Below are 15,243 nucleotides of genomic sequence, written 5' to 3' on the forward strand. Positions count from 1 at the left end.
AAACGGAGACGAGAAAGTACGGCTATTATGTTACGAACAGGTGGAATGTGCGGCCGGTGTGTCTTGGAAAATTTTACTGAATTAGTAGTTTCGTAACTACGCTCACCAACAGTTGAGAAGCGAGCCAACAGTGGAGTCTTCTTTCCAATCTTATCAAAAACAGCGGCTTTGCAGTATTTAGTAATGTCATGTGTGACCTCAAAGTATCCAAATGCACCACCTCCCTTGGCATGCACCACTCTCTCTGGGATTCTTTCTCTGTCAAAGTGGCTCATTTCATCCAAAAACTGCGCGTCCTGCAGCAGGATGGGACCCTTGGGCCCAGCTGTCATGGTGGCTGTCTTTGTGTCGATTGGGCACCCAAATCCAGTGGTGAGAACATCTCGCTCCTAGACAGAACAAAACATGAAACGTGACTTCGTTGTTAACCTTTTGGTTTCAGTCCTCAGTATTCAGTTGTGCACGAAATCGTAATCCGCTGCTGATTACTCATTTGAAATTGAAAAGTAATCGGCTCCATTGAATAGCTATGTGGGGCAGTTTTTACTACAAATAATCCTACGTCACGTGTATGTCGTGCCACGAGTTCGTAGGCGTGATCCTAAAATCAACACTTGAAACTTGTTATATAACAAAACTGGAATGTTGTTTATTTTTGGAAGGGGGTGTGGGGTTTGAAGGCTTGCTTGTGTAGCTCCTCCAACCGTGAAACGCACGAAAGAAATCACAGACGAACTAAGTCGTTTGTTTGGGCGCTTTGATTTGCAATTTCCTTTGCAGTTCTATAACTTATTTTTTATGGTTTTCAGCTCAACCAATTCTTAGGGCTGACCAATTATTATCGGGGAGTCAATTCAGTTCTCGCAACAATCATGATCTTAATTACATGACGCATCGTTGATTTTTCATGAGTCGTCGGTCTCGTTGCAAATGGAAATTTTAACAAAGACCTTTTAGTCTTGGCAATAGCTAAAATAGTTTCGTCGAAAATGCTCTGAAAAGTTTTTGCAACCGTTTTTATGTTGCCCAATGGCTTTCATGCATAATGTGGTGCTCAGAGACGAAGTTCGACCCTTTGGTTCCAGTATCCGGGCTACACGCATACAGATGTCACGACCGTTTCTTCCAACTACAGCCGTTAACCCTTGGTAGAAACACACTGACAGTAGATGCATTTTAACAAAAGCACAAACAATCCTTTAGATTCTACCGAGGAAATTGCAATATAATCGAAAGAAACTAAATTGCGATTTATCTCGTGAGATTTCTCTTTTGTTCTTATGTCACGTAGTGGTTGGTAACGATTGTTTCCAGTTTAGTGGGATACGTTGTTTTTAGGCTTATTTTGAGGTCGCTATTTCCTTGCAAGAGAGTTTGAACTCTCGTAATTGAGTGCAAGTCAATCGAGGACGAGAGGCAACTTATTCTATCGCGACTGATTCCAGCGTATTACCCTTTCGTTGAAAAAGGTTCGGGGAGGAAAATTTCCCTTTAGCTGTAGAAGATATTTGCTCTCAGCCAGCTACTGATCCGAAATTTTCCTTTGTCAAGGGAACTGTTTCGACAGTTTGCGGATTTAGTTAACTTAAGGAGTTATTCGCATGCCCAGGCACGTAGGCGGTCAATATTTTTGGCATCACTCCTACTGCTATGAGCTTGCAGTTTCGGGAGAAAATGATTTTACAAACCTTCTTTTTCGCAGAATAATCGCTTAATTGTTCAGATGCTTTTGTTCTGTTTGCCATTTTCTCACTAGACTAGAAGATCGGCCGAAGCTAGTTTTTGGAAAATCCACTTACGTCGAATCTTTGTGATGTTTCAAAGCTTTGAATTATTTTTGACGTTAGCTGATTGGTGAACAATAACAGATATGTCACTCTGTTTATCATTTAATACCCGCTGGTCAATATTTGTGATGTCACAGATGGTCAGAGCCACTGTGGGTCGACAGGTAGTCGTTAGATTTAATTTAAGACCGGGCCATTTACTTGACCGAAAGACTCTCTTGGCTTTGTTTTTCGGCAAATGAGCGCAAACACTGTTCTTTCAGCATCAATCAATTAGCACGCTCTTGTTTAGCCACGGAGTCCATGATTTAGGGCTGAGTGGTGTAAAAACTTGACACAATATAGATTTGCTTTGCAATTTTTTTAGCGTCTTCCTTGTCTCTTGATGTCTTAGTCGCCCCACAATTTCCGTGTAATCTTTCCTGAATTTTTTTGGTGTGCCTCTTTTGACGTCACAACCAAAATTCAAGTCGTTGCTGATATTGCACAAGTATTCACAGACTTAACAAAGGATATGCGTCATTAGCGGCGTATTGAGGTTCCAGTGAGCAATTTTACGAAATTTTACATTCATCATTAGTGATATTTTAGTTTCTTGTCAAAATTTACCAAACTGAACCGGATGATTTTCAATTTTCCCTTTTTGAATTTTAATAACATTATTTTAGTTCATCCAAACAACCTAGTTTGCTTTTTTTAGATTATCATCTTCAAACCAAATGTAAGCATGATATCAACGTTAAAGTTTTAGTTCTTTGTTTACCGATCATGTGTTCGAATTGTCTCGTTAAGCCTTTCCCAAGACTTTCTAAAACCTTAATTCATGTGAATAACTTAGTAGATATTGATCGCTTTATAAAACTCTTCAGACAATTTTTCTCCGCCGTAGTGCAGCAATAATTCTTTGTAAATAATGAGTGTTTCTGACATATTATCAAACCAATATTTACATCAGTAATATTCATTTTCCTCCTCCTTTAAGAGCCAAATTCCACTGTTGTTCAAGTTGTTTGAATTGATTACGGGGTTTGCCGGAGAAAATGACGCAGCAACTAGCGAACTCGATGCATAAATTATTTTTAAAACATGGTAGCCGTATTAATATCTCAAACGAAAAAGCACGGCTCGAAATTCCACGATTACAAAATGAATATTATGTTGGTTAGGAGGGTAGCACATCATATAACCACAATCACAGTCTTTTCACCTCAGCCGGGTAATTTCGAGATATTTCGCAACAATACTACAGCGCTTTTGTAACCGAGAGATTTTGTGTCATTTTAAACTGTTTATTTTTCTATCTCTACATTTCGTAACCTAATGTTTGAACCCAAAGAAACCCAAAAGGTCTTATGAGTTGTTATTTAAAGCTTTCTCTACACAAGCATTAAATTTGTTCACATCGTGTGATGTCTCATGTCCAGGATTACTAAAAGCCTTCTATTACGTCAGGAATAAAAAACAGTTGTTCACGCACGAAACATATCATGTTGAAAACAAGTTTGCATCCCAACTGCTAGAAAGTAATTATTAATAACCACTTGAAACCTTTTCGTAACCAGAGTAAAGGATTAACAATCGAAGGAGAGACTCAGCATTTCATAGTTGGATGATTTTATGCGCATATTGATTTCGTCAGTGCCTCATCGTCGTTTCAGAAACTATCTTTTCAGTCGATGGAAAGACTATTATTCCTTTCAGTAGTCCTGACTTTACGATTACTAACGGAAATTCCAATCATTCGAGGGAGATTTTGTCACGTACGCATGCAAGCACCGCTTTCATGTTCGCTGACATGTTTAATTAACGTACATGTTACAGAGGAGCCTTTTTGTTTTGTGGACTCCAACGGTCTTTCAAATGCGTCTTCTCGGAAGAGTAATGTGCTGCTTTTCAAGACGATACATTTAGAAAAAGAATAATCCACACGGTAAAAGTGACCTTACAAACATGACCTGACAGACAACAGCTGCTAGCTGGGACTCTTGTGAAAAGTACGGCCCCAGCTTTAAAAGTGTTTCCAACGAGAAAATGATGCAAAATTTTAAACAACTTGTTATTTTGGTCAATAAAAGATAAACTTACCTTCTTAGTCTTTGCATAATCAGCAAGTTGTTCGGATGCTCTGTCGCGAGTCGTCATTTTCTTTGAGATGAGGTCGTACGGGTAAAGAGACTCTTACCGCTTTTAGGGCCTGAAATAAAGTGAAACGCGTTATTAAATGCACCCAAATTGCTGAGTCACATGGAAGAACGCATGCGTAACGCAGAATTGATATTGGTTCAGTGTGGACGATATTATTGTTCTCGTATGATATGACGTAAAGCTTGTGTGGTTTTTATCTGTCAGTCATTTCAATTCCGCATCAACGCGGTTGAAAAAGTTTCACGATGAAGAAGCGTGACGAGTTTGATCATTCTCTTTTATTACGATCTGTAAATTGGACGAGCCACGATCTAATTCTTGTATAAAGTAACGGCGAAATGACATACGAGGAGTCGATGATTTCAAGGAATTGCGCTTTCAAATTGGGATAAAGTTTAAAAGAGTCAGACTTAAAGGTTAGATGCGACAATTGTAGTTTTTCAAGAATTCTGTGTATTCGAGTCCCAATATGCCATCCCCTCGTTTTTGAGTTAGATTTCCTAATACGAAATTGTAAGTGCCGGAAATAGCATCTGACGATGATCTGGCACCTGTACATGCTATCGCTTGCAATTGGAGCTATTTAAAGTATCAAAGAGTATCGAAGTGGAATAACCCTCTAGACATACAATATGGTTTACACTGAATCAAAAGTTAGGCTATTTTGAACTGACACTTTAAAACACTACTGATCTGAACGAGTACGCAATGTCATGTTTGTCTATGCATCTCTTCCAAATTACTAAAAACAAAAAAAATATTATGGTGTTGACGATGACTTGAACCCTTTTCACTCGACGTCAGACTCCTTTTTACATCGAAAACGTTGCTGGAGCTTTGAGCTAGAAAAAGAGTTGATAAGAGCTTTTTAGATTATACCATTATTTACATAAACTTAATTCCTGTTATTCAAAATTTAAGAACGTGTTGATATCGACCAAGGGAAACAAAATCCTGGTTCATGACGAGTTATGTCAATTGCATCAGACCCAACCGAGTGAATTTCATTCACCTTTAATACAAAATTGAAGATTTGAGCATGCAGTGTATTCCCGGCCATGACTGTCAGACAGGTGAGTATACCAATTGGTGTGATGGGTGTTTGATTATGTGCACTAGAAGGATCAATCACAAGCACGATTTGCTCATCACGATAAAAATGAACTGCTGTAAATAGATGATTTTTGTAAAATATTTAGCACTGTAGTGCTACTGACTTGAGACCCAATATGAAAAGCATAACCCTGTAAGTGGATTATTACCGAGAAAATTAACATTTGACTATTTTTTGACAAGCTTGGAAAAATTTATGACAGGGAAGCTTTGGTGCTTTCCTATAATTTCCTCTTCCGTGCAAAGTAAATAGAATTATGGCGTCAGTCGCCGGGGGTTTAGAAGTTGGCGGAACCACCAGGTTTTACAGGTAGCCTTTGTGGAAACATTGCACCACCAGTTAAATATAATAAAGGGGTGGGAAAAGAGTGGACAATAAACTTGCTAAAGCTGCACGTATGTTTTTGGTTGAATCAAGCTTTATACAAACTTGAGCCAGAAGTGCCAATTATAATCATTGATATTGACTTCGTTTCCAAAGAACCGACGTCATTCACGAATCAATGATCAAGAACACTTCACTCTTTCAGAATTTTTAATCTTAAACAACATACACTCTTTAGTGTACCCGAGTCCCTTGATTATCGACTGTCCAGTTAGTTTAGACGCAATAGCTTCTCAGTAGTATACCAAGAAAACACAAACTTTTCTTAGAGTTGATCAATTTCGTAAATTACGCCGGATGTGGATTTGAACCTATTGCTTATGTAACTTCTTTTGATTATATAATCTCAACGGCCACTTCACTTTACGGCTGAAATCAACTACAAATAGCTTGCCGGTTCATGCAAACTTCAAAGCTTTAGTTGACTTTGTTGCTAAGCGAAGTACATAATTCAAGCCCCAAACCAATCATAGGATATTGTGCCTGTTCGTTCAAAACGTGATTTCGTATCGTGCTAATTCAGGTAGTTCTTTCGTCTACATTTTGATTCTTTCTTAAAACCACATAAACCTAAGCTTTAGTACATACTCTTACAAAGATCTAAAAACCAAATTCAAATCTTTTTCTAGCGAGCGAACTGCCCTTTGATCCCTTAAAAAAAATCTGCTTGCGAAAGCACCCTAGTCTTTTCATATTCATGAGTCACAATTCTAAATGACTTTCGCCAAGACCAGAAAAAAGAGAAATTGGAAAGATTCTTTATATTGGACAAAGTGATAGTATATGGGTTGCTTATGTAACTACACTTTTTTATTCCAAACCTTTCCTCCTACACACAGCACTGAGATCAGCTGTAAATAACTGTACCATGAATCAAATATAAGCTTAAGGGCTTCGATATTGACTTCGTCGCTGTGAGCGAACCAGTGATAAGGAACGGCAGACACATTCCAGGATGTCAATCCTTAAAACATGACCTTTCCATGATTTTTCGCAAGGTTTTCACGTACTGCGTCAAGGTCTTTTCATACTCAGGCTTTTCATGTAGAGTCATAAGCTTCTATTTAGGCAAGAAAATCGCTAGCTGTAGATGACAAAGCAAGAAACGCTTGCAGATTATGTAACATCCTGTTACATAATCTCTAATACGCTCCTCTTCGTGCCAACAGGCATGCTAAATTTCGTGCCACCCGAATTATATTTCAGAACTCCCTTAACGCAGCGGTAATGCTCTACATACATTTTTTTCAATAGGCACAAGAAAAACAGTTGTTTACGCAGTTCTGATACAGGTATATATGATACAAAATGGATAGAGTGAGCTCATTGAAGATTATTGTTATTGCGTCCATGCAGAAGTCTTCGGAAAGGCGAATGAACCACTTTAGAATCTTACTAACTTATTATTGTTATATGCCTATCAATCAATGTTTTGTTTAGCAGTGTTAAAATATCGTGTAGCTCGTCATTGAGGGTACAGTATTTTGAGGTACCCTGGCGCTTTATTTTTGGTAAATTCTAGTTTTTGCGGACGTCTTAGTTTGCCAAGTTAGTACGTCACAGTAGTGAGCGTCACTAAGACTTGTTCGAAACGTTTTGCAAGCCTCAGGCAGCAAAATTGCATAGCAACTGTATACTTATCATCATCATCAAATGGATATACCTAAGTTGAGTTTCCTGACTTAAATAATCCTGGAAGCTTTTCCGTTCAGAAAGATATTTTCAAAGGAATATTTTTCTAGAGAAAAGTGAAAAACATCCGGCTAAAGACAACTGAGGTTGACAAAGGAGTGTATTTAGATGTTCTGGCGAAGTCTGTCATCAGGGTTTTACTAAGGTAAAACTGGACGCAACATGATCATATATTAGTCCCTTGGTGTAATCTTCAACATAACTGTCTCAGGAGCACAGGTGAGGACAAACATAACTTCAAACTTCATTGGAACCTGTAAAAGACAAAGGAAAAACTGAATTCTAGATCTCGGGACACAGTTACAATGATTCATGACCAGATTTAGAATGACAGACTCTATTGTCTCACAGATGCTAACTTTCCTGCGTATTCTATTAGGTGTCTGTTAAATGTCGTTTTCTTGTAACTGCATAGTGCTATGAAAGTCTTGTTTTAAAAGGGAAAGTTGACTTGTTGCAAAAATGGAGAATATAGTACTAATGTCAGCGTAAAGTCGTTAGGGTGAATCTTCGAATAAAGGGAAAACATTTTTCCAACATCATTGTGGATAGATTTACGATGCTCCTTGATAAGAATCTAAGAAACTAAGAATCTATACCGGTGGCCTCCCTCCTAGCGCGTGCTTATAAATTTCGTAGCAGGAGTTAAATTATCAGTTAGAGGCTATATACATATGACCACATTGAAACAATGATTTAAAACCGCGCAAACTGACTAAGGCCTAGAAAATAGACGACATCACAAAAGAGACCACGTGTAGGTGGGGACAGCTGAGGAGAACGAAAGAAAGAAGATGATATTTACCGCTGTTTTCTCAGTCTTTTCCAGCTTATACTTCTTCAGTAATCTCACGAGGGTCAGCTTTACTTCAAGCAAAGCAAATCGCATTCCAACACAGTTGTGAGGACCGAATCCAAACGGCATGAATGCATAAGGATGACGCTTTGCTTTCTCTGCCTCTGAGAACCTGTCGTAATGGAAGTATCGTCATGCTCAAGATGCGGTTACCTAATAACCAGCATGCTGGACGCCGGCTCAAAAACTGTGGGCAAAGGCCGAGACCCAGGTCACTGTTTTGTATTCTAGACTAGACACCTAACATTTCTTATCAATCAGGAATATGGATAGTACTGCATCGTGAAATGATGGGAAACTTTACAAAGCATTGGGATCCACTGGTGAAGGATGGACACTGATTCCATCAAGAAAAGAATACCAGTACTCTCCGTTGCTGTATGCTTTTGTTGCTTTGACAGAAGCTGGCCATGGCATAAGAATAATTTACAAACAATTATTTATTGACTGTTTTCATTCTAACGCCCCATAAAAAAGTTTTCTTGCTAAAGTGTTGAGCGTGAATCTTAGATTAGATTAGCCTCACCTCTCTGGGTTAAACTTTTCAGGTTTTGGCCATATCTCTGGGTCGTGGTGAATTGCATAGCACGGAATCATAACCGGCAATCCTTTCGGGATATGCAGTCCTTTTATAGTGCAGGCCTCCATGCAATCTCTCTGAAGTCTGATACGTTGATGAAAAATGAACCAAAAATTATCTAATCCTCAGAAAACCTTCTAATAGTGGCCAAATCATAGCCATGCTCATGTATTGAATTAGTCCATCATAGGCGCAGAGTACCAGAGAGAGAGTGTAACCATCGTCCTTTTAGAGAACTAGTCGAGTACTATGCACCTATTTTATAACAGTTGAATTGATTAAACTCAGGTATTTTATTAGAGCCACCTAGAGGCAAAATGCTGGCAACCCTGGGTAAACGTGCATTTCAGGCAGCTGCACCGCATCTATGGAATGAGCTACCATTGCAATTACGCAATATTCGATCTGTAGAAATTTTTAAGAATTCAATTAAGACTTTTCTTTTTAGGCAAACCTTTTAAAAGTAGATAAATTATGCATCCTATATAGCCAATTTAACTGTAATATGTAATTATTATTTATTTATTTATCTATTTATTTATTTTTTAATTAGATGAGATTTTAATATTTAGAGATATCAGTTGTAAAGCGCTATTGATCTGTTATTGTAAATAGCGCTATATAAGAAATAAATTATTATTATTATTATTATTGATTACCTTGTTCTTCCTTTACAACCAATATCAAGAATACTTTGCCTTGCACACCCATCAGGTCAAACATTTACCATATGCAGGTTACATTCTGGAAGTAAACGTACCCTAAAAGGGGCAGTAGTTTGTATTGATTTAAACTAAAATAATTCCAACATTTTCCTTCCACTATTTCATTTACTCACATAAATCCTGGTGGGTACTTCCTAACTGCTTCGTTAATAACCATGTCAAGGTATTGCATGTTATGGAGGGAGTCATAAGATGGAGATTCCTGCCAACAAAATTCATTTCCGAGAAATGTAACATCAAATTTTTCAGTTGCCACAATTATGTTCAAGAAATGTTAACGTTTGGTTTATTGACTGAATCTTATACACTGGGTGTACCAACCTCATCTTCGGGCCACATACGGTCAATCTCGTCCCTCAGTTTATCTTGCACGTCCGTGTGAAGAGCGAGTTCATAGCAAAGGAAAGCAAGAGTAGTACTGGATGTGTCATATCCAGCAAGAAGGAAAGTGAGACATTGTGCCTTAATATCGTCATAGTCAATTTTCTCTCCTCCTGTTTCTTCCTTGGCATCCAGCATCAGTTGCAGTAAGTCTTTTCGCTAAAAGCAAAAGAATGGATATCAGTGTGGAAGGCCGGAAGAAATTAAAATGATTTTATCTTGCAATTGTTATCCTTTTTAGTATTTCCCCACCAATACTAACGAAAAGGGTTTCTTGGTCGTCAGTATTCATAAACGCTTACATCCAAATTACCACGAGATGTTCGGATAAAAAAATAAGTGGCAAAAAAGGAGCACTTCCGCAACTTGGTGGCTGACATAACTTCACCATTGATAGACAAGAGCTGCACGATAACTGAAAACCAGAGAAATCGTTTTGTTTGCGTTTATGTCGAGCATTTACGCTTAATGCATTCTAGGAGCTAAATTCACCACTTAATTATTTTACTTTAAGCGTCCTTTGTCATAATGATGCCTACTCACAGGTGCGTTAGTACTGTCCTTTGCGGCAGTCCTTTCAGCGATGATATCGGCCGATATGGCAAGGATTTTTTCGAAATCAAACGGATCCTGGAGGCTATTCAATATGTGTTCTCCAAATGGTAACAGGACTGCAAATTTGTGATTAAAGTAAAGAATTGGTTAACGGATGAAAAATCTTATAGCTATCTTATTGCTATCTTATTGTTGTGATATGGTGTGATCACTTGTGAGACCAGTTGACAGCCAAATTTGTTTTTAAAACAATATAAATTTGCTTCAAAGCCGAAGAGTTGAACTTCCACAAGTTTATGATTTATTGTTTTTCTTTAGCCGATATTGGTAAGCAGAAGCATCTTGATGTTTTCTAACCGAAATAATAGGCCTACTCTGGGACCTAAGTTGCTTAAAGTCGCCTTAAGTCGCTTTAAGTCAGTATTGGTTACGCAATGTTATAAGGGTTCCACCCTAATCCCAATTGACCCCATTCACTCCACTTTAATCATAAGGATCAGAGGAAGAGGCACGGTGGCTGAATGGTTAGTGCACTGGACTCGACACTAGTCCAGTTTTGGTGTCTACTGTTGGAGCATTGCATTTTGTTCTTGGGCAAGATACTGTAAGCTCAAAGTGCCGCACCTTTTCCAGGTGTAAATATGGGTACTGGTTGGCAGGGTCGAGGTTTAGTCGCCTAAAGTCGCCTTAAGTCGCCTTAGGTCACTATTGGTTATGCAATGTTATAAGGGTTCCACCCTAATCCCAATTGACCCCATTCATCCCACTTTAATCATAAGGATAAGAGGAAGAGGCATGGTGGCTGAATGGTTAGTGCACTGGACTCGACATTAGTCCAGTTTTGGTGTCTCTGTTGGAGCATTGCATTTTGTTCTTGGGCAAGATACTGTAAGCTCAAAGTGCCTCACCTTTTCCAGGTGTAAATATGGGTACTAGTTGGCAGGGGGGAGGTAACCCTGCAATAGACTATAAGTTTAATTATTGTTAATGTGAGGTAGACAACGGCTTCCATATACATAGAAACTCCATGTGAAAATAGTCATGCACCTGTCTAGCCCCTATGCTGGCATGGGTAATTCCTACATGTAGACAATATTGATGTAGGAATATGACAAAGGTGAGGCACTTTGAGCTTCCATTTTCTTACTAAAACAGCTATCTGTTTCCACAAAATTTCTGTCATTTCATGATGAAAAAGTTGATAAAAGGGTTGAAACTGTGTATTAACATGAGGATATAATAAATATGGAATCACATAAAACCTACAGTACCAGATCATCAAGATAAAATGATAGAAAGGTATTCTGGAGAAAGGCTCAATTCTCGTCACTCACTTATACCTTGAACAGTATACGGCGACTTAAGGCCCCAGAGTAGGCCTAAATAAGAAAAAGCAAGAATGAAAAGATTCTTACACAGTAATCCAACCAAGGGGTGTGGAGCCATGGCCTTCTTTGCTAATTCAGTGATTGGATCATTTTCAACAGTTTGTGTTTCTGCTTTGACTCCAAATGCTGTTGACAAAATCACTTCCATGGTAAGACTCTGGAGCCACCTAAATGTAGTGAAAAAACGTTTGAGATAAATAACTTGAATTCTTTAGGTACCTATTTTATAAAGATAATTTGCTAATTAGGAGATTCTAAAGGGTATAGATCTCCAGGTATGACTCAAGTCTTGCAGCAGTAATCAGTTTTCACGGATGTTGAATTGTTCCTGTTCAAACTGTGAACCCTAAAAGTTACTCAAGCAAAATTCAGGCAGCTGCTATATCCATGCACTAGCCTTTGCAATTTAGTTTGGACCCATTTGCCACATCACATGATACATTTGGAGATTCTTTAATTTTGGTATTTCCCCCTTCATTGGTCTATTAAATTGAGTATGCTGTAATGACCTATGAAAATCAACGATCTCTCCTGTTTTGGAAATTCTGTCCACTTTCTGCATTAAAATGCTGATGGCTTCATTCATAAAGGGCATCATCTGCAAGAAAGGTATACCAAAATAAAATAACTTTTTCGTCAAGATTACCACTGCTTCAAAAAACCAATCTCTAATTCATTCGCAACGTGGAAAAAAAACAAACAAATAATCCGCTCCTTATTGCCTATGAATATAAGACAACTTGGAAATTAAAAAATATTGCATAACTTGCCTGCTTCATCTTAGCTGCACTGAAAGTTGGCGTCAAAGTAGATCTGATATCCTTCCACTTCTGACCACTTACGATTGTTAACATTCTGTCATATGGCTTCTTAAGGTCCTTCATCAATTTCTGAAATTGTATGTTACAGAAGAATGTCATTTCCACCTTGAATTGAGTACGTGTTAGGCGTGTTAGCGTTGAGTTGAAGAAGAAATTCACGGTATATGAGTTACATTATGTAATTTTGTTATATCAACTAAGTTGAAATTGTAAATTTGCCACTGTAAAGAGCTTTCTGACTATTTACGGTGGCCAATTTACAATTTCAACTTAGTTGATATAGCCAAATTACCTTGTTATCCCCACCGACGCAGCGCCACAGTTTCTTTAGAAACTTACCCCCTTTAGATTATGTAAGGCGCTAATGTTTTGCCACACTCTTTACAGTAATGATCATTTGCTTTAAATTACAGCTGATTGCCATTGTCCTCTTTTCCCTCGCTAGTCTAGCAAAGATAGCGGAAAGACGAAAACATTCAGAATACCTAATCACGTGCATTCCCTCTGAAAAACATCCAAAACAACCTAACTTTTACCAACATGTTCATCCATAAATGAGGAAATTTCATCGTTACCTTTCGATCATGAAATTTCGGGAATTCTTTGACAAAGATCTCTTTTATCATATCTAGATCAGCAATCACCAGAAATGGCTGACGAAAGACATAAACTCTGCGAAAAGACAATAAGGTGTGAAGAACAATATTTATTGTTGAAACATTTAGCTGGCCAAACCCAAAGGTCGTTCAAGATTTTTCTTATTTATATTCTATTCCGAAAGAGGTAGAGTATTGGAAACAAAACAAAGCAAAGAAGAAAACCTACTTTGAAATTTCTCATAGGGACTTCGCTTAATGTGTGGGTGTATAGGGAAGCCTCACCGGCCGTTGTGGATCAGTAACTATTGTAGTTTCAGCGGCCAGCAACGAGGTTGCGCTTCTTTTAAAACGACAGCAAATACCACTTGGTGATGTTCTTTTTCTTCAACTAAAGTATTAACATACACACCCAAATATCTTTCCATATTTATCAGACCATTCCATTTGACACTTTGGGATGATGTTTGGCTGCAAAGAAAAAGGAAGTCATTACACCATTGCTGGAGAATTTGAGGTCATAATTCAGCCCCTCATGGTCTTGCAATGGCTTCAATATACATGCAGGGTAATTCAACTATCAGTAGTTGAAAGTTTTCAATATTTTGTTTGGAGTGAAGCCCCAATAGGCAAGCAGGGTTCTAGGTCATCAATAAACGTTTCTATCGATCGCTAAAGATACGCCTGCCACTAGCAATTGCTCTAGAGGTTACTCCCACTCGTTTCACACTCCCTTCCTGATCAAGAAAGTGTAAGTTTCCGCTCCGTCGCTAGATTTCCAGTTCCTTCAGCTGGAGTACATGCTTGAAGTTTGCAATCAGGGAAGCTACTTTGTGCCTTCAACTCGACTATTTTTTATTTTATTGATAATAAATTAAATCTTGTCAAAGTAAAGTTGAGTTTGCCTAAGCTGGCAGGTATATACCATAAGCCAATGCAGGGCTTGAATAAGAAGGCCTTAAAAACTTAATTTATGATTTAATCCACTGAACGAGCACCTTTCCAATTCCACTCCATTCTCCACTTTCTTAATTTCTCATTCCATCCATCATATGGCTTTAGCCCCAGTTCTTCGAAGGGTGCATGAATAACGTCATCCACTGAATAAAATCTCAATCAAGTGGTTAGCACAGTATGTTTTGCTGACACTTATCCATTAGATAGTGTTAGCCCATTGAACAAAAATTAAGCCAACCAACTTACATTAAGGCGGTTCTGTATGGAGTTACCAAAAAATGGAAGAGGTGTTGGTCCACTGATTCCAAGTTTCTTGAACACAGTGAACGGTGCAACACAGAACCTTGAAAAAGTGAGTTAATGTCAACTCAGATACCCAAATCATAGCCATTAAGGTCTGGCCATCAAAAATGACTTCTCATTTAACCCTGAATTCCTACGAGTGATAAATGGTTTGTTTTTCACCAAATGGTGAAAAACTTTTGAACTCAGAATATTGAAATGTGGATATCACCTTGTAACCCAATGTTGGAAGGATGTTTAAAACCTTGAAGACTTGCAACATTTAGTATCATTTGGGAATTAACTCGAAAGTTATTTTTCCACTGTTGCGTGACTTTTAGTTGTCTTACCATACGTTTATTCTTTTGAGTGTACTGACAATAATGTTATCATTCAACTATCGGTGATATCGTGGAAGCTCAGATACCACCTATGTATCATGCAATGCTCTATTCGCCGCTTGATGGGAGCAAAGAAAAATACTTCGAAAACTTAAATATGAAATCAAATCTTAAAGATAACGAGGTTCCCCGTGTTCCGTTTCTGGTTTCGATCAAGAAACATCCTAAACTGACTGTGTCTCAACACCCTTTATTGGTTTCCTTTACGTCTTATAACTGCTTACCGGTAAAACAGAACGATAAGGAGTCCAACCAATAATGTAATGCAGTGATTGCAAGCATACTGTACTGTTTCTTGGAGAAGGTTTGTCATGTCTGCTCGGAACTGAATAGATCTAATTTGGTTGTTTAGTCCACGAATCTTGTTCTTCCTGTAGAAAAAGCGACGGCAGTTCCGATATCAATTTTTACCAAATATATTTCGAGGAAGGCAACGTCACTCAGATGATTCTGGTATCAAGGAACTCGCTTTAAGCTGCTACTGACCTGAGCAAAAACAAAATGGATGTAGTTTGCATGCGATGAGTTCATATGCAAATTCCACAATTGGTGCTAATGGTGATGTAACACAAGGTGACA

The 15,243-nt window shown here is 38.2% G+C and overlaps 2 protein-coding genes and 1 long non-coding RNA gene across 6 annotated transcripts in view; 1 reads left to right on the top strand and 2 right to left on the bottom strand.

Moving 5' to 3' along the window:
- LOC111321292 (catalase) overlaps window positions 1-3,981 on the bottom strand; it is an 8,176-nt gene extending 4,195 nt beyond the window's left edge. Inside the window, exons 1-2 of one of the 2 annotated variants that reach the window (XM_022924134.2) lie at window positions 3,873-3,981; window positions 107-389 (exon numbers count right to left, since the gene is read on the bottom strand). In XM_022924134.2, coding sequence (XP_022779869.2) covers window positions 107-389; window positions 3,873-3,929 — 340 coding nt within the window. In that variant the 5' untranslated portion in view covers window positions 3,930-3,981. Of the gene's footprint in view, window positions 1-106; window positions 390-1,688; window positions 1,953-3,872 lie in introns of those variants that run through there. The other variant, XM_022924136.2, reaches the window with a different exon arrangement.
- Window positions 3,981-9,206, top strand: LOC111321293 (uncharacterized). The gene is made up of 2 exons (XR_002693951.2): window positions 3,981-4,348; window positions 4,854-9,206. It is a non-coding gene; the product is annotated as an uncharacterized LOC111321293 (long non-coding RNA).
- LOC111321289 (cytochrome P450 3A8) lies at window positions 7,205-15,233 on the bottom strand. 3 transcript variants are annotated; one of them, XM_022924131.2, is made up of 14 exons: window positions 15,151-15,233; window positions 14,889-15,035; window positions 14,228-14,324; window positions 13,437-13,495; window positions 13,004-13,100; window positions 12,378-12,497; window positions 12,117-12,205; window positions 11,635-11,774; window positions 10,208-10,335; window positions 9,605-9,823; window positions 9,397-9,485; window positions 8,505-8,642; window positions 7,928-8,090; window positions 7,205-7,376 (listed from the first exon to the last, which is right to left on the bottom strand). In XM_022924131.2, exons 1-14 carry the CDS (start codon window positions 15,180-15,182, stop codon window positions 7,296-7,298), a joined length of 1,599 nt encoding a protein of 532 aa, XP_022779866.2. In that variant the 5' UTR covers window positions 15,183-15,233; the 3' UTR covers window positions 7,205-7,295. The 3 variants fall into 3 exon arrangements, with proteins under 3 accessions (XP_022779866.2, XP_022779867.2, XP_022779868.2); XM_022924132.2 differs by lacking the exon at window positions 15,151-15,233 and having other exon boundaries at window positions 14,023-14,324; window positions 14,889-14,938; XM_022924133.2 differs by lacking the exons at window positions 14,889-15,035; window positions 15,151-15,233 and adding an exon at window positions 14,023-14,124 and having other exon boundaries at window positions 14,228-14,304.
- Window positions 15,234-15,243: the final 10 nt, after the last annotated feature.

Source organism: Stylophora pistillata, chromosome 1 (assembly GCF_964205215.1).
Source record: "Stylophora pistillata chromosome 1, jaStyPist1.2, whole genome shotgun sequence".
NCBI lineage: Eukaryota > Metazoa > Cnidaria > Anthozoa > Scleractinia > Pocilloporidae > Stylophora > Stylophora pistillata.

Excerpts from the sequence above, each read along its gene's own strand:
- LOC111321289 (XM_022924131.2), bottom strand. The coding sequence starts at position 15,182 with ATGCAAACTACATCCATTTTGTTTTTGCTCAG. Across the intron at positions 15,036-15,150 it reads TCCATTTTGTTTTTGCTCAG|GAAGAACAAGATTCGTGGAC; the intron begins GTCAGTAGCAGC and ends CTTTTTCTACAG. Across the intron at positions 8,091-8,504 it reads GAAAAGTTTAACCCAGAGAG|GTTCTCAGAGGCAGAGAAAG; the intron begins GTGAGGCTAATC and ends CCATTACGACAG.